The 17,806-nt window shown below is 35.9% G+C and overlaps 1 protein-coding gene across 15 annotated transcripts in view; it reads right to left on the reverse strand.

Annotated features, from left to right (window-relative positions):
• LOC127451576 (sodium channel protein type 4 subunit alpha B-like) overlaps positions 1–17,806 on the reverse strand; it is a 141,241-nt gene that overhangs the window by 41,739 nt on the left and 81,696 nt on the right. The window contains exons 19-23 of one of the 15 annotated variants that reach the window (XR_007899113.1): positions 17,643–17,696; positions 17,417–17,554; positions 17,229–17,333; positions 16,798–17,068; positions 14,101–16,050 (exon numbers count right to left, since the gene is read on the reverse strand). The exons of 10 other annotated variants lie outside the window; for them this stretch is intronic. Coding sequence is in view for 4 of the 5 variants with exons in the window: in XM_051716346.1 (XP_051572306.1) it covers positions 14,897–16,050; positions 16,798–17,068; positions 17,229–17,333; positions 17,417–17,554; positions 17,643–17,696 (1,722 nt within the window). In the remaining variant the exon portion in view is untranslated. Of the gene's footprint in view, positions 1–14,100; positions 16,051–16,797; positions 17,069–17,228; positions 17,334–17,412; positions 17,555–17,642; positions 17,697–17,806 lie in introns of all 15 variants that reach the window. 4 more of the 15 variants (XM_051716346.1, XM_051716347.1, XM_051716344.1 and 1 more) reach the window with 4 other exon arrangements.

The following is a 17,806-nucleotide window of genomic DNA, read 5'->3' on the forward strand; positions in this document are numbered from 1 at the left end:
CCCAAAAATGAAAATTATGTCCTAACTCACCCTTATGTCGCTCCAAACCTGTATATCTTTTGCTTCTGTGGAACACAAAAGGTGAATGTTTCACAAAATGTGAATCTTCATAGTGTTTATTGGCCATAATGTAAGTGGATGGCAACTTAAAAAAAAAAAAGCTCAAAAAGAGGGAAAAATACCATAAAACCACAGTAAAAGTAATCAATGCTACTTAAACTATATTCCAAGTTTGTTCACAGGATGCAATGAGAACCAGTGAGGTTTTCAGTGCTTTATTGCTTTAATTTAATTTGAAAAACTTCAATTATGTTTTGTTCATCAAAGTGATCATATCACTACAGAAAACTTGGAATACGTTGCACCTTTTATTTCAAATACTTCTACTGTGAAAACGAAAAAAATAAAATGAAAAAAAATCACATGTACATAAGTATTCACAGCCTTTGCCATGACACTCAAAATTGAGCTCAGGTGTATCCTGTTTCCACTGATCATCCTTGAGATGTTTCTACAACATGATTGGAGTCCACCTGTGGTAAATTCAGTTGATTGGACATGATTTGGAAAGGCACACACCTGTCTATATATGGTCCCACAGTTAACAGTGCATGTCAGAGCACAAACCAAGCCATGAAGTCCAAGGAATTGTCTGTAGACCTCCGAGACAGGATTGTATCGAGGCACAGATCTGGGGAAGGGTACAGAAAAATTTCTGCAGCACTGAAGGTACCAATGAGCACAGTGGCCTTCCATAAATGGAAGAAGTTTGGAATCACCAGGACTCTTTCTACAGCTGGCTGCCTGGCCAAACTGAGCGATTGGGGGAGAAGGGCCTTAGTCAGGGAGGTGACCAAGAACCCGATGGTCACTCTGACAGAGCTCCAGCATTTCTCTGTGGAGAGAGGAGAACCTTCCAGAAGAACAACCATCTCTGCAACACTCCACCAATCAGGCCTGTATGGTAAAGTGGCCAGACAGAAGCCACTCCTCAGTAAAAGGCACATGACATCCTGCCTGGAGTTTGCCAAAAGGCACCTGAAGGACTCAGACCATGAGAAACAAAGATTTAACTATTTGGCCTGAATGGCAAGTGTCATGTCTGGAGGAAACCAGGCACCGCTCATCACCTGGCCAATACCATCCCTACAGTGAAGCGTGGTGGTGGCAGCATCATGCTGTGGGGATGTTTTTCAGCGGCAGGAACTGGGAGACAAGTCAGGATCGAGGGAAAGATGAATGCAGCAATGTACAGAGACATCCTTGATGAAAACCTGCTCCAGAACACTCTGGACCTCAGACTGGGGTGAAGGTTCATCTTCCAACAGGACAACGACCCTAAGCACACAGCCAAGATAACAAAGGAGTGGCTCCGGGACAACTCTGTGAATGTCCTTGAGTGGCCCAGCCAGAGCCCAGACTTGAACCCGATTGAACATCTCTGGAGAGATCTGAAAATGGCTGTGCACCGACGCTCCCCATCCAACCTGATGGAGCTTGAGAAGTCCGGCAAAGAAGAATGGGAGAAACTGCCCAAAAATAGGTGTGCCAAGCTTGTAGCATCATACTCAAAAAGACTTGAGGCTGTAATTGGTGCCAAAGGTGCTTCAACAAAGTATTGAGAAAAGGCTGTGAATACTTATGTACATGTGTGGGGTTTTTTTTTTTCTTTTTTTTTTTAATATTTTTTATAAATTGGCAAAGATTTCAAACAAACTTCTTTCACATTGTCATTATGGGGTATTGTTTGTAGAATTGAGGAAAATAATTAATTTAATCCATTTTGGAATAAGGCTGTAACATAACAAAATGTGGAAAAAGTGAAGCACTGTGAATAATTTCCGGATGCACTGTAATAGAAAATTTTGAGAGTTGCCTTTTGTAGAAAATAAATAATTTTTTCTAATTTTAGACTGTGCCATGTCGTACGCCAGGCACGTCCAGTGTGTGACCCCCTTTAATTTACCCTACTGCTCACACTTTACCAAAGTTGGGTTGAGAAATATGTTTGAAGAGACAAAGACTATTATGCAATGAGCAGCCCAATTTATATCTGAAAAAATGCTGATAAATATCAATAATCATCTGGAAAATCTTCTGACTATCGATATATGAAAAAGGCATAGATCCCAAGCCTATTTGCAACAGTTTCGTGCACCTTCAAAAATGGCCAAGATAACAGTTCAAGGAAATATTTTGACTTTCTTTTAAAAAAAAAAAAAAAAAAAAGAGAGAGAGAGAACAGAAGGTATGACATCACTATAACTAGTGTTTAGGACATTTTCAGTGACTTAAAAAACATTAGAATAAACCATATGCATGTTTTCAATTCAAAACATTTTCAGGTTTCATTCCTAAAACGCTTTTGTGTGTAGAAGGACTTTCTTACACCACTGTTTAAGCATCATTAGAGACAGCACAAACTTCTGTTACTAGTTCAGTCATTGGAGTAGAAAAGATGTGTGTGGTATACATGATGTAATAACATATTTTAATGTCCATATTTACCTTTTGAATTTTATTTACTAAAGCCTGCTAAAGACAAATCAATAGGAATTTACACCATTGAATTTGTATGTGCATCTTTATGTTTTCATTTTCATAACTGTTGTTTTGATATCTTGACACAAATAGAGAAATTACTCTCACTGTTACATTTACATGGTAAAACTGTGGCAAAATATAGAAGCTGGAGTGCACCTTTCTAATGATGTATAGGTTGTCATGATAAAATAATAATTGTATGGCAATAACATACAGTAATAGAAAATACAGATTGCAAGGCTCCCAACGATCTTCGCCACTACTTTCGAAGCTACTGTGATACATGAATGCTAAACCGACATTCCTAAAAATTGGAACTGATGAATGGCTTCAAGCCATAATTGGTTTTAAAGGGATAGTTCACCCAAAAACGGAACACAAAGGAGATGTCAGGCAGTATGTTTCTCTCAGTAACCATTCACTTTTGTTGCATCTTTTTTCCATGCAATGAATGTGAATGCTGATTGAGACTAACATTCTGCTTTTTGTGTGAAAGAAAGTCATGTGTTTGGACTGACATTAGGGTAAGTATATAATGACAGGTTTTTCATTTTTGGGAGAACTATCCCTTTAATGGATTGTCTCAGTCCTGGTGACAGCCCAACCAGGTCACCAGAGCTCTGTGTCAGCAGATCAGAGACACAGTTATGGCTTCTGACAAGTCACCATGCACCATATACTGCAAAGCCAGGGCCCCAAGGTGAGACCTGAGAACTTGCGTCTTCAGACACAAATGCAATCCAAACAGGTCATTAAAATCTGAAAATATGATACATCCAGCCTGACAATAAACAGAGCGGAGTGATGTTCCAGATGGCAACAATGTTCCAAGTGTTTTCACCCATTAGAACAAGGGATCATTCATGTCGGGCTAATGCAAGGGTCAGTGGTGACTTACGCTACACTGTGTTGACAATGCAGCCAGTCACAGGAGCACAAGGTCTAAACTTGGCCAGCAGCAGTGAGTAATGTGATTTAACAAGGCCTTCCAGTTCTTCCAGTTTGGGGACATACTGTTCTCAACACAACTTTCACTGAAGTCAATTTACAGTAAATGCATGGAATTTTTTACAATCCACTTATCCGAATATAATGAAAAATAATGTACAATTGGATGGCAGTGAATATAGCCTCGGTCTAGTGATAAAGTAGGGGAAAAATCAAGGAAAGTGTGGACAAAATGTATAAAGTTTGGACTGGAGTAAGAATTCAACTGTTCAAGAGTTTTAGCCAATAATAAAGTTTTTTGCTTACACAATTACTTAACAAAAACTGATACAATTACTCCACACCCTTTACTTGTATGTGTATATGTGAAAGCCATTGCTTTACGAATGAATACACTGCCTGGCCAAAAAGTCTCATTCTCTATTATTTCATTGAACTGCCTTTAGCTTTGATTACGGCACGCATTTGTCATGGCATTGTTTCAACAACCTTATGCAACGTCACATCTTTTAATTCCATCCAGAGTTGCATTAATTTTTGGCCGAGATCTTGTATTGATGATGGGAGAGTCAAACCATTCCATAATGTCTTCTCCAACACATCCCATAGACTTTCAATGGGGTTAAGGTCAGGACTCTATGGTGGCCAATTCATGTGTGAAAATTATTCCTCATGCTCCCTGAACCACTCTTTCACAATTTCAGCCCGATTAATCTTGGCATTGTCGTCCTGGATTATGCCCGTGCTGTCAGGGAATAAAAAATCCATTGATGGGATAACCTGGTCATTCAGTACATTCAGGTTCTCAGCTGACTTCATTCTATTGCTGCATAATGTTGCTGAGCCTAGACCTGACTAATTGAAGCAACCCCAGATTATAACACTGGCTCCAGAGGATTGTACAGTGGCCACTGTGCATGATGGGTACATTGCTTCATGTGCTTCCCTTCTTACCCTGACACACCCATCGCTTTGGAATAGGGTAAATCTGGACTCATCAGACCACATGACCTTTTCCAATTGCTCCACTGTCCAATCTTTATGCTCCCAAGCAAACTGAAGTAGTTTTTTTTTTCCAATCAGCCTTACTAACAAGTGGCTTTCTTGTGGCTACACATATGTTTAGTCCCAATCTTGTAAGTTCTTGTTGCATTGTGCATGTGGAAATGCTCTTATTTTCACAATGAAATATAGCCGTGATTTCTACTGTTGATTTTTTACGATGTGACTTCACCAAGCGTTTTAGTGATCTCCGCTCATGATCATTCAGTATTTTTATCTGACCATATTTTTTCCGCAAAGCTGATGGTTCAACACTATCCTTACAGGTTTTAATAATGCATTGGACAATTCTTAACCCAATTCCAGTGATTTCAACAATCTCCTTAGTTGTTTTCTTTGCTTGATACAGGCCAATAATTTGCCCCTTCTGAAACACAGTAACATCTTTTCCACAACCACAGGTTAACTGATGCAGTGTGTAGCTTCTCATTTCTTAAACAACCATGTTGCAAGATGGTTTAAATAATTATTGCCAGCTGAAACATATTAATCACTGCGATAATGATCCAGTCATAGGCTCTTAAGTATCTGCTTATTTAAATCCAAACAACGACTTTTTATTGGCCAGGCAGTGTATGTCTACAGTACATCTGTATGCATCATTGCAGAAGCATTCCAAATATCAAGTTATATGTACATACCAAGGAGCTCTAATATACATGGAGAGAGCTATCCATTAGTATTCCCATTAATTTATATTAAATAAGGTATCAAAGTCCCTTTCAAGGCAAGTCAGTCCAATTAATGGCCTTGTTGGGAATGCTCCCGGGCAGCTGTTTTCTATGGATACAAGTGACATATCAGTACAGCTCCTATCTACTTGAATGGGGAAAGACTTCCAATATCTCCCAGTCATTTTTAATACAAGTGGTCTAAGCTAAATTCTCTCTGATAGCAGTTACTTAGTATGCACATGTAGCCTCAGAAGTATGAAACATGCAGGCTGCCATTTTTGCTCATGGGCACTCGATTTCAGGAACAACTGTCATGTCACTCATCGCTCATCAATGGCAGCTGATGTATGTAAGTCCATTAGTAAATGCAAGTACATTTGACAATTTTTAAGAGCTCCAAAAACAATCTGTCACTGGGAAAACATCTACAATGACAATAACTTCAAAGTATAAAGAGTGTATTCTTAGAGTGTAAAGTGCAGCAAAAAAAAAAAAAAAAAAAATGGCTGCTTGTCATTTACTGACCCCCTGGTACACACAATAGATATGCAAAACACAAAGATGAGGTGAGAAGAAATGTAATTTCTTTTTTTTTTTTTCTACATTCTATCAATTAACATTATGTCATGAAATTGCATGTATTTAAATTATATGAGCTGTCACTGTCTGAAATAATGTGTACAATTAAAAGTCATTTTTATTTTAAGTATTTACTCTGAGTTAAAACATTCATTTGTATAACAAGCGCTAAAATGGTACCATCTCTTTAAGAATGGTGGCAGTTCAGTGTTTCAGTTGAGCACATATTAATGAGAGAGGAGTCGCATGGTTTCTTTACCACATCTATGCTGTGTTTAAAATTTATATTTCTTTTTACTTTTTGAGCAACAACTGACTATAAAGAACAGAAATTATATTTAAATATACAATGAATATTTAATTTAATGAAAGTCGAGTGCATGGATATCATCTTTGATGGAAACATATTACATGGAAAACATTTTCAGTTCTAGACAAAAGGGTCCTGTACAGGACATCTTAATTTGGATCAAACTACAGGACATCCCGACTAATATGGGACAGAAAGCAATCCTAAATCCAACAATGTTTATGACAGAACACTTTGTCACAGCTAGGAGTTGGCACTATACAAGCCCATCACCGCTCGGTCGCGCAGCCCCGACCAGTCTCTAAGATATGAAATACAGTATCATTCATCCATCAGCAGCCTGTCATAAAACCACTCGTAGCTCTGATAAAGGGACGCCACACAGAGAGCATACTGTTGTTTGGGAACGCTTGGGCACAGACAGCGTGTTTCAAAAGCCTCTCTCTCTCTTTTTGCTCTCTTGCACTCTTGTTATTATTCTCTCTCACATGGACACAGTTGCTCTTTTTCAAAACCTAGTGAGCAGCCTACAGAGGCAGAGATTTTAAGGCATCGTCATTTACAATATTTGCATTTTAATTATGCTTGCTTATGAGATACCTTGTTTTGAACTAATTCTAAGGCCGTGGGCGAATTGGTCTTTTTGAACGAATCTTTTAAGTGAACGAATCGTTCTCGTTCACCTCCAAACACTGACTCATATTTCTCCTTCACTGATGTCTCTCCCCTTTGAAGCCAATGAGCTCTACTGATTTTCATGCCTGTAAAGACTGATTATAGCATGAGCCAACAGCATTCAAGTGCAGGCTGTGATGCAGCATATCATTGGTTTCAACCGCTAAACAAATACGCCCCTTTACTGAACCAGTCGAGTCGCTCGTTTAAGTCTGAACGAGATGAGACATCTCGTTCATGAACAAACTGATTGTATTGTTACACTCATTCACACGAAATGAATGACTCGGTCATCTCATTCATGAACAAAGTTCTGCTGAACGACTGAATGAAAGGAGGCATGTCGTTCGGCATGTGTCAATTGCATTCAACAAGGTGAGAAAGAGGTGAAATGCACTAAGACAAGTTTATAGGTATTCACAAACATTATCCCCAATTTTTTAATGTGTAAAAATGACTGAAGACCATACTGATAAAATTACTTGAATTACGAATGGAAATACTGTGCTTTGGTGCACAGTGTAAGATATTTAGGCATTTCTTTAACGTTTTGAATGTCTTGATAAAAGTGAAGCCCAGCATTTGACAACATATAGGAAAAATAAGACCTGTCATTTGTGGTGAAAATGTTTATGGTGTTTAAACTCAAAAAATTTCTTTGAAAAAATCAAATCACTACCACTACATCACATGTATCCTTTGCGGAAAAAGCAATTTCAGAATACATTGTAATGAGCTTTTTGAAAAAATTCATCCAAGATGTTGGGCAAAGCAAGACAAATGATAAATAAACTATAGGCGCTTTTCCATGGCGAACGGTTATACCGGTCTGTACCGGACTGGGCTCACTGACATGGAAATGGTTTCTTTAAATATTGTGGTGTTGTGAAATCAGGATTAGAATACACTAAATGGACTGGGGATCAATCCTGAGTTTCCACATACTGAAGGTGTTCCACCAGAATGGATCTCTGTTCTAAGCAGGAATGGTACTAGGATGAGATTGGGGAGGGGGGTGGTGTTTGATCATTACGGTGGGCAATAGGTTCTCTCGTTTAGCCGTCTGATCAGGGAAGGGGGCACAAGAAAAATCTATGTGTATTTTTATGCTTATTAGAGTTTTGTACAATTAGCTTAGCAATATGCTAACGTTAAACTCTTAAAATACATTTTCAGTCAAGTCAAGGAGTGCTATTTTTGTGAAGTGTGGATTCCATTGACAGCGCCCAGCTATGACTAAAGCGGCTGCTCAAAATTATTCTACACCACTGAGTGGCATTTAATTTTCTATTAAAATGAATTTCCTTCGACACTTTAGTAATGCATACTTAAATGAGAAACAATTGAAAGAAACATGCATTTATTTTCCTTTACATTGAAATGTAACTTTAAATAGACTAAAGGAGTGCGTTCAATGGCACATTACCATATTAGCATATTTTTTGCTGTGGTATCGAAACTGGTATCGAGAACTGTGAAATTTCACTGGTATCGGTACGTACTATTGAAATTTTGGTATCGTGACAACACCGTTTGACAACCAGAAAGTGTCTAAATTCCTTTTGTCTTAATTTTGTACAATATATATTTTTTTTTATAATAATGTCAAACCAATATTACAAACTTCTTTTTGTGAAATGTTTTGCTTGAAACGTGTTTGTGTTACACATTTTTCTAAATAAATGACACTTGCCTTGATATTTAGTTATACAGAATAATGCAAAGACATTTATACTTTTGTAGGCGTGTGTACACACAAGATGTTAGGCAGAACATTAGCCTCAGTCACCATTCGCATCAATTGCACCTCTTTTCCATGCCATGAAAGTGAATGGTGACTGAGACTACGGCTGTCACGATTATGAAATTTGGCTGACGATTCATTTTCAAACAAATAATTGCTATTATTACGATTAATTGTCTGTTTAAGGGCTTTCAAAATTATGACGATTAATTGTCATACAAATTGCCATCTAAAGGTGTATGTGTGCTTCATACACCTAAGAAGTAATTTATTCATATTTAACCTGGAATCATAATAAAATGCTGATATATGATTTCCATTAAGGCTTTAAACACTTAAAATGACTTGAAAAAAATATATATATTTTAAATATCAAAATATTTCCAAATATTAAAAATATGTTTCTCATTTTGGTCAGTTTTAGTCTTGGCCCATTTTACATTTACACTGTTTTTTTTTTGTTTTTTTTTTTGGAATGCAGTCAATCTAAATAGCTATTCTATTCTATTCTATTCTATTCTATTATATTATATTATATTATGCAATAATCTTAAATTCTTCACTTTCACGCATTATTTTAAGGCTGTCAGATTAAACCTATGAGCCCTTATTTCTCATGAAGGAAGACCTTTGAGAATCTGTGTGTATTTGAAAATATGTTTTTTCATTTTGCGGCTCCTCCTCTGTGCTTTGTGTCACTTCATGACATTTCTACATTCATTTAAAATTACCTTATTTGGATAGTAAAATGTGATTGGATTTTGAAGTTCCCAATAATAGTTATCTAATATAATCTCCAAATTTCCCAGTCGTAATTACGACTTGATGGGTAGTTCAGGTGCATCTTCTGAGTGAAAACATGTATTTACGATAATTCCAAAAGCATTCCAATAACATTCTGATTTACAACTCGTTTTATGTTTCAAGGAAAAAAATAAAATCATACATGTTTGGATGAGGGTAACAAGAGGGTAAGAAAATGATGACATTTTTGGGGCTACTGTATGTACAAACATAGACCATATTATATTATTTGAATTTTAGAATTTCTTTACTGAAAGAACTTTATATTATTTTATGCATGCATGATTTTCAATGAAATTTGTGTTACTGAGGCCAGAGTTGCATGTTATAAGCCCACCATAATTTTGCACTTTAAAAGTCAACTGATTCTATAGCATTTCTGCAAACTAACACTCTGAGATTCCACATCCCTTGAAATGTTGATCAGAGCACTGAAAATGTGGTCACAGTATCACATCCCTGATCCTAATGGAATAAATGGAAATATTGTAGCTTCATCTCATGTTAAGGTGAGCTGGCGCAACATTACTATGATCCCATACCCGAGACTGCTACATACCAAGGACATTTAAATTACAAGTTCTATATCGTGAACATCGTCCACCATCCTGCTTCCGCTCCCCACTATCAACTCGGATGATATGGGATATCATCCTCTCGTTGCTGAACCCCCACTGACTCTATCATTGTAAATTGTTCTTGAAATTTTGACATCCTTTCTGCACATTCTGTGTCCTTAAACGCTTAAGGAATTTGGGCAGGACAAGTTGTGCACAGATCAGCACTGCTGGAGAACCCTCCTCCTCTAATGCAAACTCCACCTTGTTCCTTTTCTCGTCAACTCTTGTTTCAAAGGGGGCAATGTTACACATCAACCCTGGAATGCCTTGATTCCACCCCTCTCATTCTCGAATTCTACAAGCTGTGCAAAAATAAAAAGATACTGCAAGCGTATTCAAGTTTTCAGTATTTGTAAGTCACTGGATAACAACTTGAATTTATTCAGGGAAACTTCTTTTAAAAGTCCATATAGCGGTTCAGTAGAAGAGGACACAATGTGATAAACTAAATAGAGAAAATCAAAACAGAAAAAAAAAAAAAGAAAAAAGGCAGCAGCTATTTGCACTAAGGGTAAATAGCAACAAAAAGCTTATTTTTTGCACTGAGTGCAAATAGTGTTAGATGCTATTTGCACTCCTAATTAAATTCTAACAAACAGTATAGGGGCATCACTGCAGTGTGTTTGAGTTTATTTAGAGTTACACCAACCCCAAAACCTAACCATAACCTTACCTTACAAAAATTTACCATAGTTTTACTACCATAGTATCACTGTGGTATTTTGTAGTAAAATCCTAGTAAACCACAAAATTAAACATGGTTACTATATCAACACCAGTGGTTAATAGCATTAAAATTATAGCCAAAAAGCATGGTTACTACAATATTACTATAGTAAAAGCATGGTTAATTTTACCCGCATCAAACCTTTCAACTCCCCACCATGTCCATTTGTTATTATAAGTAGTATTAAATGAAATATTAAGAGTGGAGAAAGGAGGCAGGATGGGAAAAAGTGGGACAAATGGGGAAATTGAATTTGGGATGTCAGCTTGAAAAAACTGATCCACAGTCTTTACACACTACGCTACTGCAGCAACACGAGGGTGCATTTTGACTTTAATTTCTGTGTTTCCACCAAACTATTGGAAGGCAAACAGCCCTGCTGTGTGACAGGTGCTATTTATACCTAGTGCAAATGGTCACTCCGAGAAAAAAAAAAAAAAAAAAAACAGGGTAAAATGTTACATACAAACAAAAATATACTACTCGCATAATAAATATAAATGTGTTATACATAGCAAATGCATAACGATTCCATTGATTTCATTATAAATGCTGGAACAACTAACATTTATTACTGTGATCTATAACAAACCAAACTCTAAGAGTCTCTCCAAGCAGACATTTATTATAAACCAAGTCACAGTTGGGTAAAATTATCATTGGCTAATTAAATAATAAATGAGAGTTTATCACACAAGTATTTACACTAATAATAAACCACCATTACTGAGTGTCATTCCAATGGGAGTGAAAATGAATGAGCATATTAACACCATGCTTCATGTAATAACACAGTGACCTGCTGTCCTAAGGTCACTCTCACAGTTCACCTCTGACCTTATTTGTATGCATGGAACTTGGGCGGCTGTAATCCAGGCGATGCCGCAGTAGATCTCTCATACTGTACGTCCAAATGGGGTGGCATGTGTGTGTATGATTAGGTTTGTTGGAGAGTCACACATACCCTCAAATAGACAATCATGATGTTGTATTTAGTATATAGTCTATTTGAAATTGTACATTTGTAAACTGAAAGGATTATCATGTAAAAGGTTAAATAGACAACCTCATACCTAAAAACCCATTAGTCTCTTCCATGTTGTCTATCAAAGCTTGCTTCTACAACTAAACAGTGGCAGTTTCATTTTGTGATTGGATTGGAATAATTTTTTTTTTTGTTTTTTGTTTTTTTTTCTAATTCTAATTAGAGGTTTATTTCACCTCAAACAAAAAGCTTACTAAGTGATACAAATAACACGTGCATTGACAAGACTTGAGGTTTTGTGGTTTATTGCCTTATCAATGGGTGGTTTATGTTTGCCATATTAGCTGGAAAACATTCCACAACATTATTCCTTAAAATATTTATAGTTTAATAAATGTGTTAATTTAGTTTTGAATTTTATGTGATTGAATTAAATAAAACTATTTAGAAAAGAGAGACAAATGAAAAAACAAAACAATTTGGAATTTTTGTGTTACTGAAGTGTTTGAAGGTTGTAGAAAGTAAAGACTAAAAAAAAAAGTTTATTCCAGTAATGTAAACAGAAGAAGAATATACAGTTAAATGTACAGATGTTTCAATACGTGGAAAATGCGACATTATCCACAGCATGCATTCAGCAGGTGCGACAAAGTAACAGATACTGTAATCAAGAGGTGTCAAATGTTTAGTAAACAAAGTGTTACATTAAAGTACTAAAAGAATCTTTTTTTTTTTTTTTTTTTAATCATTGAACTAAAAACTTAAATCTTTCTGTTTTGTCCTATTTTGAAGCTTCAGACTTTTCATTAGTGTGTTAGCTAATTTGGATTTTATAAGACAACAAATGTTGAACTAGGCAACCTTAAAATATAGGTTATTAGCATTTGCAATATAATATACATTTGGCTTCTTGGAATAATAGCATTCTGCTATGTGCATTCTTTTGTTCACATTATTATGGTTACATCATTAGTGCTTGTAACCCACCATCTCTCTACTCATCATTGGTTTGCAAAAATAAGTAAAAAAAAAAAAAAAAAAAAAAGTGTTATGAAAGTTAAAATAAAAGTGAAAGTCTGAAAGCATCAGAAACTTCAAATTTATTTACCAAGTAATCCAACTCATTTTCGTTAAGTTTATTTAATATAAGCCTAAAATAAGGAACATATGACTGGGGGGTTAATTAAACTCTGTATAGTTTAGCAGTATATGTTTAATCAAATGAAATTTATCTCCAAAAATACCAAGATTCTCACAGTTTCAATGAAAAGTTAAGTATAACAACAAGCATTTAAGAAAACATACTTTTTATTCAAAAATAAAAAATATAGCCTCTTAGAATCCAAAAACTGTAATATTTTAAATGTTATGTGTTGCTTAAATGCTGTTATTCTTTGTATACTGTGCATAAACAGCATTTCTTGTTTTTTATATTCTGTTTTTTATATTTGGATATTTATGTATATGCCAATTGGCTTTGGCACTGTCGTTTCCTTCTTTGGTTAATTAAAAGTTATACCCTCCTTTACCACTATATACTGGGCAAATCACACAATCCCCCATCTGGCTCATATTAAAGGACAACTAAGTAAAGTAAAAAATAAAAAATGAATTCAACCCACAGTAGTAAGCAAAGGACTTCACAGACTTTATACTTGGAGTTAACAATTTCCAATATATCCCATAACCCAAAAAAAGCTCATTAGGCAAAAAGTTAAATATTACAGAATCCATATTTACAATTATTTAATTTTTAATTTTATTTTGGCAACTATAGTTTTCACTTTTATTTGACTTGAGGCTTACTGGGCAGTGTTTACAAGTGATTTCAACACTACTAGTGTACTGTTGTATAAAAATTCTGCCACAATAATTACTGTTTGTAAGGTCTATATACAAAATTATACTATTAAGAATAATATGCTTTATTAAATACAGATTAATTGACTATTTTGCCATTGTTAAATATTTAAATATTATAAATTATTAGTGCAAAGTCATTATCAGAACAAACATTAATTTCGATACCTCCTGTTATATCCTATTGAAAAGTAATTTAGTAAAATTAAAAGTAAATCTCACAAATAGTTTCATATTAAATGCAATAAATTCAGACCATTATTGTTGTGCGTACAGTTTATACAATTAAAATTATATATACTTATGTGTGTGTGTGTGTGTGTACATATACACTACCGGTCAAAAGTTTTGAAACACTCATTCTTTATTATAATGTTTTTTTTTCACATTTTAGAATATAGTAAAGTCATCAAAACTATGGAATAACATAAATGGAACTATGGGAATTATGTTGTGACTAAACAAAATCCAAAATAAATCAAAACTGTGTTATATTTTAGCATCTTCAAAGTAGTCATCCTTTGCCTAGAATTTTCAGAAATGTACTCTTGACATTTTCTCAACCAACTTCTTGAGGTATCACCCTGGGATGCTTTTTAAACAGTATTGAAGGAGTTCCCATCTATGTTGGGCACTTATTGACTGCTTTTCTTTATTATTTGGTCCAAGTCATCAATTTCAAAAAATTATTATTATTATTATTTTATTACATTTGAGTTTTATAATGAAATAAATTAATATGGTGACACAATTATATTTTTGTCTACAAAACGAATTAAAAAAATTTAAGCATACGCCTTCAGATCAAAAGATTTTTAAGATCATGAGAAACATTTCAGTCAAGTGTTTCAAAACTTTTGACCGGAAGTGTATACAAACACACACACACACACATATATATATATCTTCCGATTGTTAGCTATAGAAAAGTATATATAGTTCTAATTAAATTCACTTCTCTAGTGTTCTCTATGGTTCTGTGGATAAAAAAATAATAATAAATATTATGTCACTCTAATATCTGCACTAGGGCATCAAGCTTAAAGCCCAATCATTTCCAGTGACATTTGACTAAAAGTTTGAGATTGTCTTCTCAAGGGCAGTACTGATACGCAAGGACCCATCAACTGCATCAATTAATTTGAATGCAATTCTTTGCCATCACAGTTCTTTCATACTGGCTATGTGTGCCAAGATTTAACTCTGAAGATGAACAGGGGTCTCAGTATTGTGGTGCATTCTAAATCTTCATTTTATACCATGGGTGGAACATGCTACACAATGGACTCCCTGTAGTCTTCCATATTGGTTGAGGAGTCAGGGTTGGGAAAGGGGGCAGAGTGCAAGATTACTTCACTCTGAACCTTGACCACTGGACACCAACCCCTGGGCTGGTTTTTCACTTGTTGAGGGATAGAAAAGCCAGAAGCTTTGTCGTTGTCATCCTCAATGGCCTGATCTCCATAGAGACGGCTCATTGTCTTAGCTATCATCCCCACTTTCTCCGGAGCCTCCTCATCTTTTCTCTTTGAGTCTGTCTTCTCTCTGTAGATATACGAGGCATGTTTGATGGTGCGTTTAAGCAAGTGTTTGCGGTATGCTCTCTGAATAATTGAAGTGGCCACCTCCTCTTGCTTATGTCTAAGAGTGCTAGTAATTGGCTCATATGAAGCTTTTGAAGGGTTGTTTGCCATGAATTTCTCCTCCATAGTTGCTTTCATTCCATCCATCTGCCCAGAATCTCCCAGAACCTCTTTAGTTAGGGCTAAAAGAATGTCCAGACAGTGGATCTTATCTCCAGGAACCATTGGAAGGTCCATTGTAATCAATTTAAGTGTGTTTGGTTTTGGGATTCTCAGTGGCTCTTTCAATGTGTCACAGAATTCAGACAGCATACTGTAATCTATAAACTGAGAGGCGTCAGGGTCAAACTTTTCCCATGTTTCATAAAACATCTCAAAGTCATCCTCACACAAGGGGTCACTGCTCTCCTCTGTTGCCACATTGAAGTTCTCAAGAATAATGGCTATGTACATATTGACCACAACGAGGAAAGACATAACAATGTAGCTGCAGAAGAAGACAATTCCCACTGCGGGGCTCCCACAGTTGCCTCTGACTGTCGAGCCCGGGTTCTCTATATCTGGGTCACAGTCTGGGGGGCTATTGAGAATAGGTGACAAAAGTCCGTCCCAGCCAGCAGATGTTGTGATCATGAACAAGCATATTATACTGTTCCCAAAGGTCTCAAAATTGAACATGTCATCAATGCCTGCTTCTTTCTTTACATATGCAAAGTTGGACATGCCAAATATTGAAAAAATGAACATTATTAAAAAAAGAAGCAGGCCAATGTTAAAGAGGGCAGGAAGTGACATCATTAGTGCGAACAGTAACGTCCTGATACCTTTCGCACCCCGAATGAGCCGCAGAACACGGCCAATTCTAGCCAGTCTGATGACACGAAAAAGGGTAGGCGAGACAAAGTACTTCTCAATAAGGTCTGCCAGCAAAAGACCTGTGAAAAAGTGGAAAATAGGATATTAACATTTTATACAACATCAATGTTTTGTATGTTTACATGTAATTACTATTAATAAAGTTGACAGCAGGGTATTGCCAATACAGTGCAACAGTGCCCGCCCACTTTTTAAGCCGTCTGAAGTATTTTTCCTAATTATTTTTTTCCCAGGGATTTAATAAAAATCCTACATAAAGAATTCTAAGCCATGAACTACTGAGCCATGAGCTCAGAGGTGAATCACAACATTATAAACTTTGATTTGAAGCAAAACCTGTTTGAAAATCATACTTAATGTCTTTCATGAGGGAATGAACCACAATCTCATGAAGCATTGAAAAGAATCTACCTGTAATGAATATTTTCAGATATTTACAAATATACAAGCAGTTTGAGAGTGTAGGAAGACTCGATTACGTCATTCCTAGTGTTTCACATGAGTGGGCGGTCACTGCTGAGTTCTTTTGACACGATTTGTTTGGCGTGATTCTTTAATTGATGGATCTTTCTCTATAGGATTATGAGTAGTGTAGTTCTTCACTAGAAATTCCACTATTAAACGTTTTTTTTTTTTTTTTTTTTAATTAAGTTGAAATAACGCACTGATGGCTTCAACAGAAGCTCATACCATCAATTAACAACCTCAGACCTGAAGGTAAATCAGTCTTTAAAGGTTTATAAGTTATTGTTATTAATCAGTTTATCTTTGGAGAAAAGACTGTCACGCTCTATAGGAGTGCATACCTACGACTGAAAGAATGACCACTACAAAATCAAATATGTTCCACCCAATGGAGAAGTAGTGATGCCGTAGGGCGATGAGCTTTAGAATGCACTCCCCAGTGAAGAGCACAATGAAGACAAGATTGATAAGATACAGAATTTCTTCTTTTTCTGCACTCTGGTCATCTGTCTCCACCATCATGGTCACCATGTTCAGGCAGATCAGCACCATAATGGAGATGTCAAAGAACTGCTTGGTGACCAGGTCAAATACAAGGCCTTGAAAGCAGTTCTTCAAACATCAGATATATTCAGGAAGCATATTTGAGAGAAGACCATTCAAAGAAGGAGAAAGGCAGTTAGTAATTTAATTATAGATCAGACTAGAGTCTATTGAGGAATGAAGTTACATTTTTAAGAATTAAACTGAGAAAATAGTTCTCATTTATTACCACAGGCCTTGGAATAGGTTTCTGTGGCTTCTTGGAGCCAAGTTTCTTCATGGCATTGTAGTACTTTTTCTGCTCCTCCGTCATGAAGATGTCAGTACCTCCTAAGTATAGAGACAGAGACCATGATTCCAATGCAGAAAATCTTTTAGTGTTGCGACAGGTGTAGAAGATCCATAGTTGATACTTATCTTTGCCTTCTGTTGGTTGAAATTATCAATGATGACACCAATAAATAGGTTGAGGGTGAAGAAGGAGCCAAAGATAATGAAAATAACAAAGTAAAGGTACATATAGAGGTTTGCCTCATATTCTGGCTGCATTTCAATCTATTCGGAACAAAAACAGTTGTTAAGATTCAGCGTGAAGACCAATATTGTTTATGGTGAAAACCGTAATGGCTAAAAATTATATTACATCACTGGAATCCACAGCACCATACATGATCTCCATCCATCCTTTAAAAGTTGCCTGGAAACCAATTAAAGCACATTTTAAAATATCTAATTTTATTTAGATATACAAGTTTATTTTGATTTGCGGCTCAGCCGTATAATTTATTGGTGTGCACATTTATTTCT

This window comes from Myxocyprinus asiaticus, chromosome 14, assembly GCF_019703515.2.
Source record: "Myxocyprinus asiaticus isolate MX2 ecotype Aquarium Trade chromosome 14, UBuf_Myxa_2, whole genome shotgun sequence".
Taxonomy (NCBI): domain Eukaryota; kingdom Metazoa; phylum Chordata; class Actinopteri; order Cypriniformes; family Catostomidae; genus Myxocyprinus; species Myxocyprinus asiaticus.